The following is a 15,136-nucleotide window of genomic DNA, read 5'->3' on the forward strand; positions in this document are numbered from 1 at the left end:
ACTCTGTGGTGTTAGGGGACTTAGGTCATTCATAGTGTTGCTGGATTAGAGTCGGGTATTTGGGTCTCAGTCATTACTGGGCCATGCAGGCATCTCCTGGTGCCCCATATATATTACCAGATCTTCAGTTGCCTGTCTAAGCAAGTTACCGGTGAGACATTCCTCATTCCCGTGGAAAGATCTCTTCAAATTAGTAATTCATCCTAATACTTCTGTGCTTTCCAAGGGTGCTTGGCAGTTACTTTGTTTTGTTTTATTTCATCTGTCTCTGCAAAAGACTGATAATTCCTTGAATACACAAAATGTGTTTTCTGTAGTTACAAACACATTCCCAAGATTAGCATAGAACTCAGCACAGAGCAGGAACTTAGTATTTGCAAAATATTTTATCTTTAACTCCATAAACTAACTCAATCTCTTGAAAGTGTGCAGGAAACAAAAGCAGTCTTTTAAAATGAATAAATACCACAGAACATTGAGGAACCTGGAATCATTCCTTTTTCCGCATAGCGTTTTAGAACTGCACTTAAAAAATACGTAAAAGGCATTCATATCAGAGAGAAAGAAATAAAATTGTCTCTATTTGTAGACAAGACGATTGCATAGAATACTCCAAGGAACCTACAAAAAACTCCTAGAACCAATAAGTGAGTTTAGTAATGTTTCAGGACACAAGATCGATAGACAAAAATCAATTGCATTTCTATATACTGATGACAAATGAGTGGAAATTGAAGTTAAAAACCCACAACATTTACAATTTCTCCAAAGAAAATGAAATATTCAGTCATAAATATAACAAAAAAGTACAGGACTTATTTGTTGAAAGTTAGAAAATGCCGATACTCAACATAATAAAGATGTCAATTCTCCCCTAATTGATATAGAGGTTTAGCAAAATTTCTATCAAAATCTCAGCTAGTTTCAAGCCAGCCCTGATGGATTAGTGGTTAAAGTTCATCACACTCCACTTGCACAGCCTGGGTTTGCTTGCCAGGCACAGAACCACACCACTCATCCGTCAGTAGCCATACTGTGGCAGTGGTTCACAAAGAAGAACTGGAAGGACTTACAACTGGAATATACAACTATGTATTGGAACATTGGAGAGGGAAAAAAAAAAGAGGAAGATTGGCCACAGATGTTAACTCAGTGCAAAATCTTTCCCAGCCAAAAAAAAAAAAATCTCAGCTAGTTTCTTTGTAGACATAGACAAGATTATTCTAAAATTTATATAGAAAGGAATGAGAATATTAAAAATAATTTTGAGGGCCAGCCAGGTGGTGTAGCAGTTAAGTTTGCACGTTCCACTTCTCAACGGCCCAGGGTTCACTGGTTTGGATCCCGGGTGCAGACATGGCACCGCTTGGCAAAAGCCGTGCTGTGGTAGACATCCCACATATAAAGTAGAGGAAGATGGGCACAGATGTTAGCTCAGGGCCAGTCTTCCTCAGCAAAAAGAGGAAGATTGGCAGTAGTTAGCTCAGGGCTAATCTTCCTCAAAAATAATAATAATAATTATTATTATTATTATTATTTTGATAAAGAAGAATACAGTGGGAAAAATCATTTTTCCCCATCTTAAGGCTTGCTGTATAGCTGTAGTAATCAAGAAAGTGTGCTTCTGGTGAAAAGACAGATATATAAATCAAAGGAACAGAATGAAGAATCTAAAATAGTTCCACAAAAAAAATGCCCAATTAATTTTTGACAAAGGAACAAAAGTAATTCACTGGAGGATGGATAGCCTTTTCATTAAACCAGTGGTAGGGCAACGGGCATCCTTTAGCCAAAAAAAATGAGCCTCTACTTAAACCTCACAGCTGATACAAAAATTAACTCAAAATGGATCATAGATATAAATGTAAAACATAATGTAATGTGAAACTATAAAATATATGGAAATAGGTATAAATTGTATAAAAAGTATAAGTAAAATATGTAAAATTATAAGACTTATGGAAAAGAACACAGGAGAAAATTGTCGGGGACCCTAGACCAGGGCAAGAGTTAGACTTGTTACCAAGAGCATAATCCATAAGAGGAAAGTTTGATTAATTTGATCTCATCAAAATTAAAAACTTTCCCTCTGTGAAAGACTGTTTACAAGGAGTACAAGGTAAATTACATACTAGTTGGAAGTATTTGCAAATTACATATCCAACACAGGTCTCATATCTAGAATATACAAAGAATTCCCCAAATTCAACATTTTTAAAATAAACAATAGTTCAATTAGAAAAAACTTGCACAGACATTTCATCAAAGAGGATGTACAGATGACAAACACATAAAAAAGAGTTCTCAACCCTTATTTCTTTGAATACTTTTTCAGTCCCACACTCAGAAGAGTTCCCTTTTATTTCTAATGGACTAAGAGTTTTTTCATGAATGGGTGTTGGATTTTTTAATTGAAGTAAAATTCACAGAACATAAAATTAACCATTAACCATTTTAAAGTGCACAGGTTAGTGGAATTTATTATCCAGTGTTGTGCCACCATCATCTCTACCTAGTTTCAAGACATTTTCATCACCTCAAAAGAAAATCCTGTACCCATTAAGCAGTCACTTCTCATTCCCTCTTCCCCCAGCTCTTCACAACCACTAATTAACTTTCTGTCTCTATGGATTTATCTATTCTGGATGTTTCATATAAACGGGATCATATAATATGTGACATTTTGTGTCTGGTTCCTTTCACTTACCATAATATTTTCAACCATGCTGTAGGATGTATCAGTACCTCATTCCTTTTTTATGGCTGAATAATATTTCACTGTATGCATATACTACATTTTGTTATCTATTCATCAGTTGATGGACATTTGGGCTGTGTTTACCTTTTGGCTGTTGTGAATAGTACTGCTGTAAATATTGATGTAAAAGTATTTGTTTGAATACCTGTTTTCAATACTGTTGGATATATAGCTAGGAGTGGAATTGCTGGGAAATATGGTAATTCTATGTTTAACTTGTTAAGGAACCGCAAAATTGTTTTCCACACTGTATGCACCATTTTGCATTCCCACTAGCAACATATGAGGGTACAAATTTCTCCCAGTCCTCACCAACACTTGTTATTTACTGATTTTTTTGATTATGGGTAACCTACTGGTTGTGACAGGTGTCAAATTTTGTTGAATGCATTTTCTGTGTCAATTGGCATGGTCACATTTTTCTTCTTGGGTTTGTTGATATGGTAGGTTACATTAACTTATTTTCAAATATTGAACCATCATACATAGAATAAAGCCCACTTTGTCATTGCTTATTATTCTTTTTATACACAGTTGGATTCAATTGTCTAAAATTTTGCTGAGGATTTTACACATAAATTCATGACAGATATTAGTCTGCTGTTTTCTTTTCTTGTTGATCTAGTTTTAGTATCAGGGTAATACTAGCTTCATCAAATGAATTAGAAAATGTTCCCTTTTCTTCTAATTTTTTAAAGGAATTGTGTAAAATTGACGTTAATTCTTTTAATGTTTTGTAAAATTCTCCAGTCAAGCCATCTGGGCCTGAGGATTTCTTTTTTGATAAATTTTTGTTACAATTTAATTGCCTTAGTAGTAGCACTATTCAGATTATCTATATCATCTTTGCTGAGTTTTAGTAGTTTGCGGTTTTCAAGGAATTTGTCCATTTCTTCTAAGTTGCCAAGCAGGTGAAAGTAAAGTTCATAATTTCCTTTGGTTAACCTTTAAGGGCTACAGGCTCTTTTGTGATATCCTGTCACTTCATTCCTGATAGTGATGATTTATTTCTTCTCTACGTTTATCTTTGTCATCCTTTCCAGAAGTTTATTAATTTTATTTTTTCTTACAACTAGTGTTTTTTGGTTTCATTAATATTTCTGTTTTCGATTTCATTGATTGAAATTTTGATCTTGATTTCTCTTTATTATTTCTACCTCCTCCTTACTTTAGGCTTATCCTGCTCTTCTTTTTCTAGATTTTTGAGTTGGGAACTTAGAGTATTTATTCGAAATTATTTCTCTTTTCTAATATAAGCATTTAGTGCTATAAATTGCCCTCTCCACAATGCTTTATCTGCATTCCACAGTATTTGCTATGTTGTATTTTTGCTTTGAAGTGTACTTTATCTGCTATTAATAGAGCCACTCCTGACTTTTTTTGGACTAATATTTGTATGATATCTTTTTCCATTCGTTTACTTTCAATTTACCTATGTAGAAAGCATATAGTTGTCAAGTTTTTTCAATCCACTCTGCCATTCTGTATTTTAATTGGTGTATTTAGACCATTCACATATTAAAGTTAATTCTTGATATGTTAGAGCTTAAGTCATTCATTCTTTTATTTCTTTTCATTTGTCCTGTGTCTTATTCTTCTGTTCTTTTTTCCCACTGTCCTATGGGTAACTTGAATGTTTGTCAGAGTTCCATTTTGATTTATTCATAATGTTTTTGAGGTTATTACTAAGTATAGCTGTCTTAGTAGCTGCTCTAGGTATTATCATATGCTTATGTAACTAATCACAGCCTATAGATGTCAACATTTTATCACTTCAAATGAAGCGTGGAAACTTTACTTCCATTTTGGTCTCTTTACCCTCCCTACTTTTTAGATATACTTTTCTTAAGTATTTCCTCTGTATACATTCATCACAACATCAGATGGTGTTATATCTTTTGCTTCAACCATAAAATATGTTTAAGGAAACTCAAGAAGTGAAAGACAGTCTACTATGTTTATTCATATTTTTACCCATCCTGTGTCTGTCTTTCCTTTCTGAAGGTTCTGGCCTTCTTCTGGTATCATTTGCTTTTTTTTTTGAGAGCTTTCTTTAGCCATTATCTAAGAGTAGGTTTGTTAGGAACAAATTCTTTTAGTTTCTATTCAGCTAAGAATATCTTTATTTCCTCTTCATTAGTTTCACTGGATACAGGCTTCATGGTTGATAGTCTTTTCTTTCAGATCTTGAAAAATGCTATACCATTTCCTCTTAGCCTCCGAGGTTTCAGATGAGAAAACTGCTGTTATTTGAATTGGTGTTACTTTATAGGCAATGTATCATTTGTCTCTATTTTTAATATTTTTTCTTTGTCGTTAGCTTTTAGTAGTTTAATTGTGATGGGTCTTGGTGTGGACTTTTTGAGTTTAATCCTATTTGAGATTTGCTCAGCTTCTTGAGTCTGTAGGTCTCTGTGGTTAGCCAAATTTGAGGAGGTCCCAACCATTAATTCTTTGAATACTTTTTCAGTTCCACACTCAAAAGAGTTCCTTCTCCTTCTGAGATTCTGATCACATAAATGTTAGATCTTTTCCTATTACCCCATAGATCTCAGAGGCTTTGTTCATTTTTTTCACTCTATTTTCTCTCTGTTCTTCAAACTGAGTAAATTCTATCGACGTGTCTTGAAGTTCACCGATTCTATCCTCCATCATCTCCACTCTACTATTAAGACCATCCAGCAGTTTTTAAAAAAATTATTGTTGCATTTTTCAGTCCTAAAATGTTCCACTTGATTCTTTTTTATAACTTCTATTTCTTTTCTTAGATTTTCTATTCTTTCACTTGTTTAAAGAGAATTTGTAATTGCTGAATTATTTTTCAGTCAACTGCTTTAAAATCTACAACATATACTCTCAAGATTTTATTCATCTCAGTATTGGCGTCAGTTGATTGTCTTTTCTCATTCAGGTTATTGTTTTCCCGGGTTTTGGTATGATGAGTAATTTTTATTTTATGAACATTTTAATTATTATGCTAGGAGACTCTCGATCTTGTTTCATTCTTCTATGTTAGCAGGTAGTTAACCTGTTCAGGTTTGGAGTGTAGATTCTCACCTACTTTTGTCATTTCAATAAAAATTTAGTTTTCAGAGTCCTTGCAGTACTATTTTAGTCTTCTGGGGCTTTTCTCAATTCCTGCTGCCAGCACCATCTGTGGGAGTAGAACATGCTTCTCTGGGCTACCTTGTAACCATAGGCCACCCTCTGTGAAGGGAAGCAGTGGGCCTGGGTCCACTTATGTCACTGAGTGAATACAGGTTGATATTGTCCCTATGGGTGTATCAGTTTGCCAGCTGGTGCCCTGGGTGGAAAGTGGTTGGGATTGTCAAGGGCTTCCTGCTGTCACTGTTGCTGGCAGAATGGATTGCCAGCCCTAGTTGTTAAGCAGAAGGTTTGGGCTCATCATCAGGTCTGTGTTGTGCTTCCCTTTTCCAGTATTTGGATGGAGAAAACAGACTTTTCTTGGGATTTTTTGTCTACCCCTATTAGTGTTGAACACTTATTAGTGTTGCAGACTGCAGGCATTTCTTGGTCCCCAGTTTAGGGAATATTTGAGATGAAAAAAAACCCCAGGAAACTCACCATATTGTCCTTCCTCAAATCCTGAAGTCTAAAGCTATTCTGTCTTCTTCGTTCCAGCTTTCAGAGATCTTTTATTGTTATGCAATGGATAATTTTCAGAGTATTTAGTTGCATTTATAGGAGACGAGCAGAGAAAAGTGAGTTTATACAATTGTGTTCTAGAATTAGAGCTACTCAACATCTTTAATCCTGCAGAAGGAACACATCTATTGGATAATGTTCACATATCAGATATAGCACCATCATAGAAACTCTTCAATGATTTCTGCTTAGATAGATATAAACCTAGGCTAAAATTAGCTGTGAACTAACCATAATTCCACTGCTCTCCGACTGATCCATAACCTACAGAGGGTGACAATATACTATAACTGACCTTATGGTGAAATGGTTGCAGGAGAAGCATTTTGCCTCAAGGACTATTTAAATCATGTCCTTAATAGATTTGCCTCATATATGATATTATTGTGGGGTTATAAGTAAGTAATACGTAATGTTTGTCACAGTCCCTGGTACATAGGACTCAGTAAATTATTAGTTATCATTACTATTCCTTTATTCAGCAAGTATTTATTGAGAACCTATTTGTGCCAGGAACTAAATTCTCTGTCCTCAAAACTAACATTCTAATTGAAGTAAGATAGATAATGACCCAGGAAACAAGTAAATCAACAAGGTAATATCAAATAATATGAAGCTCCATGCAGAGAATAGAGAGTGGGAGGCTACTTCAGATTTGGTTGTTATGGAAGGCCTCTCTGAGGAGAGGATTTTAAACTGAGATGTGAATTACAATGGGGAATCAACCATAAAAATGCCAAGGAAAATCCATCCTGGCAGAAAGAAGCCAGAATAAGGACGGTAGGCAGAAACACCTTGTCACAATCAAGAAACAGGAAGGCCAAGGTGGCCATCGAGTAGTGGCTAAGAGCAAGAGCAATTCAACACGACACCAAAGACAAAAATAGGGACCATATCATGCAGATCCAGGTAGGAAGTCTGTGTTTATTCTAAAGGCCACAGAAGCCATTAGAGGATTATTATTGGTAAAACCCAATTTTAAGGGATTTACTCTAATAAACTCTCTGAGCATAGTTCCCTGCAGATGAACTCAAAGTTTCTCTTTAGAGTCTGACCTAAATTAAAGACTCATTAATCTGCAGGCTCACTAAAACTCCACTCTAGCTTTCATCTCAACAAAATGTGGGGCTGAATTTCTCATTATACTGACCGGCATAAAGAATAATTCATGTAATTTTGAGGGACAGTCATTAATCATGCTTCCTTCTATTTCACTTTATGAAAAAATGACTAACATGTTTTGAGCAATTGTTAGTATATTGGTGGATTTTGATTCCACTGGAAACCTCTGTGGAGATGCCAGGCATCTAAGATGCTTTGAATGCCTTTACCATAACACTACTGTGCAAATGAGGACAGAAAGAAAAGGTGTCCAAACATATGGCAGTACAAATGTAAAGGTGGCCCTAGAGCTCTTCTTTTCAATCTATATTTTAATAAATTGGTACAGTGTTAAGTAATTAGATGCGGCCTTCCTTCATGGCAAATGCTATCCTTCTCTATGCCAATGATTTTATAAACATGAACCAGGATTTTCTCAGAGTCCACATATAGTCAGAAGAAAAATTTAACTTATATCTAGGCCTCCCCTTTATGTAGGATTGTATTATATTACCTTAAATTAATAATTTCCTGACTAATTCAGTTCCTCCCAACCAGAAACATTCATGTCATGTAGGCATAGCATTTTAAATTATAATTGTTCCATTGGTGAGTAATCATCTTGTTTTTTTCCAGATATAAATGAAGCACAAGCAGAGCACATTCTGAATAGCTGTAAGTTCAAGAACATCATTGAGATGTTCATAAACAAAATCATAAAACTCGAAACACTTGGCATTTCTCTATTCCCATGTCTATTATTTCCCAAAAGCATGTATCTCTTTAATATGTGAACTTTGACATTTATGCTATAGTAGTGTGATGGTTGTGCTATTAGACAAGTATTTTAAAAGGAGTCAAATGGTATTTTTCTGCAATAAGTAGTATACATTTCACACTCAGAATTGTCAAATATCACTGGGATAAACTGCTGTACATAAGAACATGACCCAGAAAAATGTGAAAAAAAAATTTTAGGTGAAATTGCTTTAGATGAGAGAGGGTGTTATATATTATATTTTTTTTAATTTAATCATTTTTTCAATGTAAATAATCACTATTATGTCATATAATTTTGATTAAATTTTTAAGGCAAGGCAAGTTTATAAATGTTTCTATCTTTAATTATGTGCTAAATATACCTGCACACATTTATAACTCTGGAAATAAGCATCTTATTCCCTTTTGACAGGTTGTGGTTTAGGGAGGGAGCCCCCGTCCATGGAAAGAATTGCTGATGGTTATACTGCAAAGAAAGCTGATTGGCCATGGCAAGCCAGCCTGCAGATGGACGGCATACATTTCTGTGGAGCATCTTTGATCAGTGAGGAGTGGCTGCTGACTGCCGCTCACTGCTTTGACACGTAAGTCCTGAGTCTGTACCAACAGGATCACCAATTTCACCGCTTCTGCTCATGTTCACTTCCTCTAACTCTTATCCCTTTTTCATTAATCATGTTATGCCCCTCAATGGTACTCATGATTATCCATCAGGCTTAGAAGAAGTAACAACTACTGAAGAATAGTAGAAAAAATTAGAGACAGTATCTTCAGCTCCAATTGAATATATATATTCTCCAGCAATCTCAACTTTAACTAAGATCAAGCCAACACTGCCAAAACTTAAACACATTCAGTTTTCCTGAGCTATACTGTGGATTTTTTTAAAACCCTGCTAATAGTATCCCAACCCAGAAACTTACATCCGATTATCCCACGTGAATATCTCTGGTGCTGTGCTTTTTGTATGCCTTTTGAAGATTTAACATATGGGACACTTGGAGATAAAGAGACATAGTAACTCTAGTGAAATTCATATAAAATGGGAAAATATTCTGGATAAAATGTTAACTAAAGAGAAAGGATGAGAAAACAATATATAAAATGTGGCTCCAATTTTACACGTCTCTCTCTTTCTCTCCCCATAGCTATACCTACATTTATATAACCGTGCATGGATATGAGTATATATGTGTGCATGTATGTGCATATATGTGGGTATATATGTCTAATTTTTACTTATTTATATTTTCTTCAACAAATCGGTATTACTTTCATAATCAAAAATAGCAATAATATATTGTTTCCTTTAAAAAATACAAAGTCCCCCTCAAGGAGAGTAATTTAAGGTACCTTAGAACAGGGTATTTGATGTCAGCTAAAGGAAAGCCAAGCAGTCCTAGGGGAGAAGCCTCCAATAAGAAAGTGGGAGGATCAGAATCAACGATCACTTTAAACAATTTGCCCTTCTCACACACTTATGCCCCATGCTCACCCAGAGTCCTGGGCAACATCAGATCAGAAATGAACCAACCATAATCCTTTTAATCTGTAATCAGTTACAAAAACCCCAAACTCTGGACGGCTAGTTTTGGAACAACCCTGAACCCTCCACTGATGAGAAGAAATGTGCAGTCAATTATTGTTCATGAAAACTATGCTGCCCATAAGCATGACGATGACATCGCTGTGGTGAAGCTTTCCACCCCGGTAATGTTTTCTGAAGATGTGCACAGAGTCTGTCTCCCGGATGCTACTTTTGAAGTCTTGCCTAACAGTAAAGTGTTTGTCACTGGATGGGGAGCATTAAAAGCAAATGGTGAGTATCAATAAACTCTCAAGCAAAATATGCAAATCCATCCTCCATTTGAATGGAGATATAAACTAAGATACAAAATCAAAATATATAAAATAGATGTAATCAAGATGTCCCATGAAAAATATGGCAAAAAGAACCCCAAAAAAACCGAGATATGGTGTATTATGGAAACTTTGGCTACTATCATTACAGTATCTATGTTTATCATCTTCTTTATGGCCTATTTTGGAAACTAGTTATAATTTTCTTTTCAAAAACTGTTAAAGCAGGGGCAGGCCCAGTGGCCTAGTGGTTAAGTTCTCATGCCCCACTTTGGAGGCTTGGGGTTCACAGGTTTGGACCCCAGGCATGGACTTACACATCACTTATCAAGCCATGCTGTGGTAGCGTCTCACATACAAAGCAGAGGAAGATGGCACAGACGTTAGCTCAGAGCCAATCTTTCTCAAAAAAAAAAGTTAAAGCGTATTTTTTCACATCCTTTTTTTCTTTCTGTTGCTGTCTTTCATTTTTAGAGATTCTGCTATGCCTCCATGATGCTTAAAGTATGTGATTTCTGAGCAGTAGTAATGATAAACTTCTGTAATGTGTCATGCAACTAAACAAAAATAGCCTTAAGTAAGCATTTTGAATGGCATGTGTGAGGCAAAACATAATGAGCCCCCTCTGATCCTTGTATCTATGGAGTAGTTTTTGAGCCAGAGACTTTATTAAGTTGACAAATATGACATTTTACTACACTTAATAATACAAGATAAGCTGCAAAGATAGAACTTTAGATGACATGAGTCTCTAGTACCTGTGACTCTTAGTTGGACTTTTTATACATGGTTTAATCTGCCCTTGAATTTCTGATTCTTGTTCCAGGCTGTTAATATAAAGTCACAGTCTTATTTATACACTTGCTCAAAGTATAGCTTTTATCTCAAAGTACAGTCTTTATCAGTTGATTTTTATAGAATTCTGCTTCCCTTCAATATGCACTCCAAAATTCTGGCACTGAGTCCAGGTTGATACTCTGTTGTCATAACCTGAGCATTCTTTTCCTCATCTCTGGAGGACCCAGCTTGTTCTACAGGCAGTGGTGATAAGTATGGAAGGAAATTAAATCCTTTGGGATTAGACAAGCCACTTACTGATAGGAGTACAAGGAGATAGCATCTACCTCTAGGGAAGCACCATTCCACTTCCTCTAGAATCTAATTAAACCTGACACCACCTCTCCCAGAGTACTAGTTTGGGATGATTTGGGACTTCACCATGAATCATTCAATGCCCAAGAAAGTGCAGATTACTATGCATTGATCTATCTACTCTTACAGGTTGCACACTTTTCAGGAATAAGGTTATGAATTTGTTAGACATCAGGCTAAAGCTAATCTTTAGATATTTGATTATGGGGTTTTTTTTGGTATTCCGAAACTGAGACAAGGGCTACTCAGGTTTTCTTCTCTAACCTTCTAAGATTTATCTAATTATATCTAATTAGAATCTTAGTACCAGACAGCTTATAAAATGGAAACTTCATTCTGGATGGTTTCTTCCTTAAATAGTTGATAATGTAAAATAGCTTGTTATATTGTTAAAGCACTTGGATTGACTTTGTAAAAATTGAGATTAAAGAATTATAAGCATTTGAAATTTAAAACTAAGCATTCTAGATGAATTGGCTAAAATAAAAATAGGCACACAGAAATTATAAGTATTGGAATGCAATTGATTAAATCCTAGGACTACTTATAAATTTTAAATATCAACTAGAAACAGCAAAATAGATAGTATTGAATATTGCTGAGGCACCTACACAAATAAATAGTTAAAAAGTCTGTATGAAGAACACATAGTGAGCAGATTCTCTCACTGGGAGCATTTCAAGCAGAATGAGAGATAAAGTAAAGAGAAAATGGTCATAGAATGACCCTCCCATGCTTAAAAATGATGACTGAGGTGAAGAAATTCACTAGAACCTAGATAATTTTAAATGACTGTTAAGGAGTTGGACTTAGTTTTTCAGAAAGATAGTCAATTCTATGTAAGTGAATTTATTAGTTTTAAAACAGAGAATTAGACTTAGTTACAGTGAATGACAAAATCCCTAGAAACCTAGATCTTCTCTTATAAAAGCTCTAGCTCTTACCATCCATTAACATGGATGCACAGCTTCCAGACCATGAGAGTTTTAAATATATAATCCTAATCTCTACAATTCACTCCATCTTCCATTGATTGAAGTCTGAATATAGGACAAGGCACTATTCATAACTGATTATATTCATTATTTTTTAACCCTCACAATAAACATATGAGATAGGTATTATTTTTTCCTTTTTATAGGTGACTAAAACGATGCTTAGTACGGTTAAGTAACGTGTCCAAGGCCACATAGCACATAAATTTTGCAAAGTGTTCAAACTTATATCTGCTGCCTCTAAGACCAGAGCCCTTAGCACAGAATTACCCTGACTTGTTGCTCAAATCAACAGCACTGCCCTTCTTCATCCTCTCAATTGTCTTTGAACCTGTTATAAATAAAGTATCCATCTTTATATGAAGGACTAACAATCTTTAAAACTGAAGCTGTTAAGGGAGAATAAGAAGAATACAATGGCTAAAACAGTACCATACACAACTAAATAATACTTTTCCTATAATAAAAAAAATTTAAAAATGTGTAGTTAATTAGTAAAGCATGATCTATTTCCTATCTTAGTATTTGTTACTTACGTTGGTATTAGTTGTGGATAGCAATTTGAGCTATTATCAAAGTTGACGTGGTCTTTCTTATGAAGTAATAGGATTCCATCTATTCAGTATTAAAGTTACTTCCTGAGAGTGTAACTTTGTGCTCTACTGCTCTTGCTAAAGGATTTTCAATTCCCAATATAGCTGTGTCCTTTGTAAAGCGATGAGGCAGATTTCTGGCTAAGGCAAGGTAAACTGTCACAGATTATCCCGATTGGGGAGAAATGCCCTGGGTTTAAATCTAATGTTATCCTGCCTTTGGGTATGTGATCATAGCAAGACTCATAACCAGGTGAGTATTCGTTTTCTCATCTGAAAAAGAAAATGTTCATATCTACCTTTGGTGGTTGTTGCAAGGAAAATAAGATAGTGGAAGCAAATGTGCCAAGAATGGTACCTAGACATAGAAGGCACCCAAGAAATATAACTGGAATCTGACCACCATCATCAAGCCCAGAGTCCTACAGCTTCGAGAAATATATTTTATCACTGATCCATCCTTTGCAAGACACAACAATTAACTATCATAAGCAACAATGTGGAAATTCTTCATCTATTTATTTTCTTCTTCTTTAGGTCCCTTCCCCAACACTTTGCGACAAGTTGAAGTAGAGATCATAAGTAACGATGTATGTAATCAAGTTTATGTATATGGTGGTGCTGTATCATCAGGAATGATATGTGCTGGATTCTTGACAGGAAAACTAGATGCCTGTGAGGTAAGAATAGGCTCAAATCCACAAAAATAAATTTGCTGAATAGAGATGGCTTTACTGACCATAGACCAATGTCACTTCATGTGACTCCATACATTAAGTTGTGGATGAGAGAGGAGAGTGTAAAAAGAGGGACTGGAAGAACCATAAGACATACTCCTCATTTAACACCCTATTATTATCCAGAACTATATGTAAAAAATGATCACCAGACGCCAATTAGAAATCTGATTAGAGAAAAGGACTGGAAGCAGAGAGCAGAAACCAAGTCAGGAAGCCACACAATCATTGCTTCCAGCCATGATCATAACCAATGGTTAGGTATCTAATTTCTACCAATCATAAGGCAATGTGGGTTGGGATCTGCAGATGTCTCCAGGGCTAGTAGAACACATCTCACCAGTGCTTGAACCTTTGACCTTAAACAGTGTACATCCAGAGAGAATTATACTAGTTAGGGAAAAAACCATGTTTATCTAAAATTATTCATATTAAAGTGTTACCTCACAAATCATGTATAGAAACTACTTAAATAAATAGCATTTTCCCATAGCCATCAAAACATTAATTTTAAGCATTAAACCTTTAAAGAGAATACCAGTTTTAAAGTCTGGCTATTTAAAGGACAAAAAATAAATACTGAAAATAATAAAGATTTTACCTATAGCATTTGAAACCAGGTCTAATAGTTTAACAATTCTTGAATGATTAGGAATGGCTTTGAGAACTTGACACATCCGAGTGCTTTTATTATTTGCAAAGGTGCCACTAATCTGTCACTGGCTGTCTCTTATGTAATGTAATAAACATTCATTCACTTACTCATTCAAATTTTGTGAATTGTAAGGTACTATGGCAATTACAGAAGGAAACATTAAAAAAAAACCACAATGAATTTACAATCTAATAACATAGCATACAAGTAACTAAAACAATGAATAAACAACTAGGATTTGAATAAACAACTAGAATAAACAAATAGGATCTATTCTAGAATACGTCTCCTTTCATTCACTTTACTTCCTGAAAAGTAGAAACAACACAGGTGGTCCAAGATACAACTGGATCACATGACTTTTGAGGAAGAACATAAATAAATCCATATTTAGAATAGACTCAAACCCACAAAAATGAACCTGTTGAATAAAGAGTTCTATTTGAGTTTATTCTATTAAGGCAGCAGAGGTTCTCTTTCCATTGGTCCACTCCCCTTTGCTTCCTTCACCACTAGCATACTGAGGATGTAAATTAGGATGTGGGCCTATGAGAAAGGAGCTGAGAAGGATAGCTTTTGGTGGACCATAATTTTCACACTCTGTCCACTGTGCACTGGAGTGTACTAAGAAGCATGTGAAGGGAAGAGAGCTAAAGGCACAAGACTCTAGGACCCCACACCTGCTTCAAAGGGGATCATCTCTCCTATTAAAAAAAATGTCTGTAAGGGGTTTCCATATCATACCTCTTTTGAATAAATAGATTCACTGCTAAAAGATAAAATTAAAAATCATTTGTCTAAACCTTGGGTCAAAGATATCAGGGAAGTCTTCATGATTC

The 15,136-nt window shown here is 35.2% G+C and overlaps 1 protein-coding gene across 1 annotated transcript in view; it reads left to right on the top strand.

Moving 5' to 3' along the window:
• Positions 1-15,136, top strand: part of LOC124237415 (transmembrane protease serine 11G-like) — a 39,713-nt gene that overhangs the window by 22,418 nt on the left and 2,159 nt on the right. Inside the window, exons 6-9 of the mRNA XM_046657020.1 lie at positions 8,162-8,200; positions 8,718-8,889; positions 9,865-10,124; positions 13,443-13,585. Coding sequence (XP_046512976.1) covers positions 8,162-8,200; positions 8,718-8,889; positions 9,865-10,124; positions 13,443-13,585 — 614 coding nt within the window. The remainder of the gene's footprint in view (positions 1-8,161; positions 8,201-8,717; positions 8,890-9,864; positions 10,125-13,442; positions 13,586-15,136) is intronic.

This window comes from Equus quagga, chromosome 3 (genome assembly GCF_021613505.1).
Source record: "Equus quagga isolate Etosha38 chromosome 3, UCLA_HA_Equagga_1.0, whole genome shotgun sequence".
Taxonomy (NCBI): domain Eukaryota; kingdom Metazoa; phylum Chordata; class Mammalia; order Perissodactyla; family Equidae; genus Equus; species Equus quagga.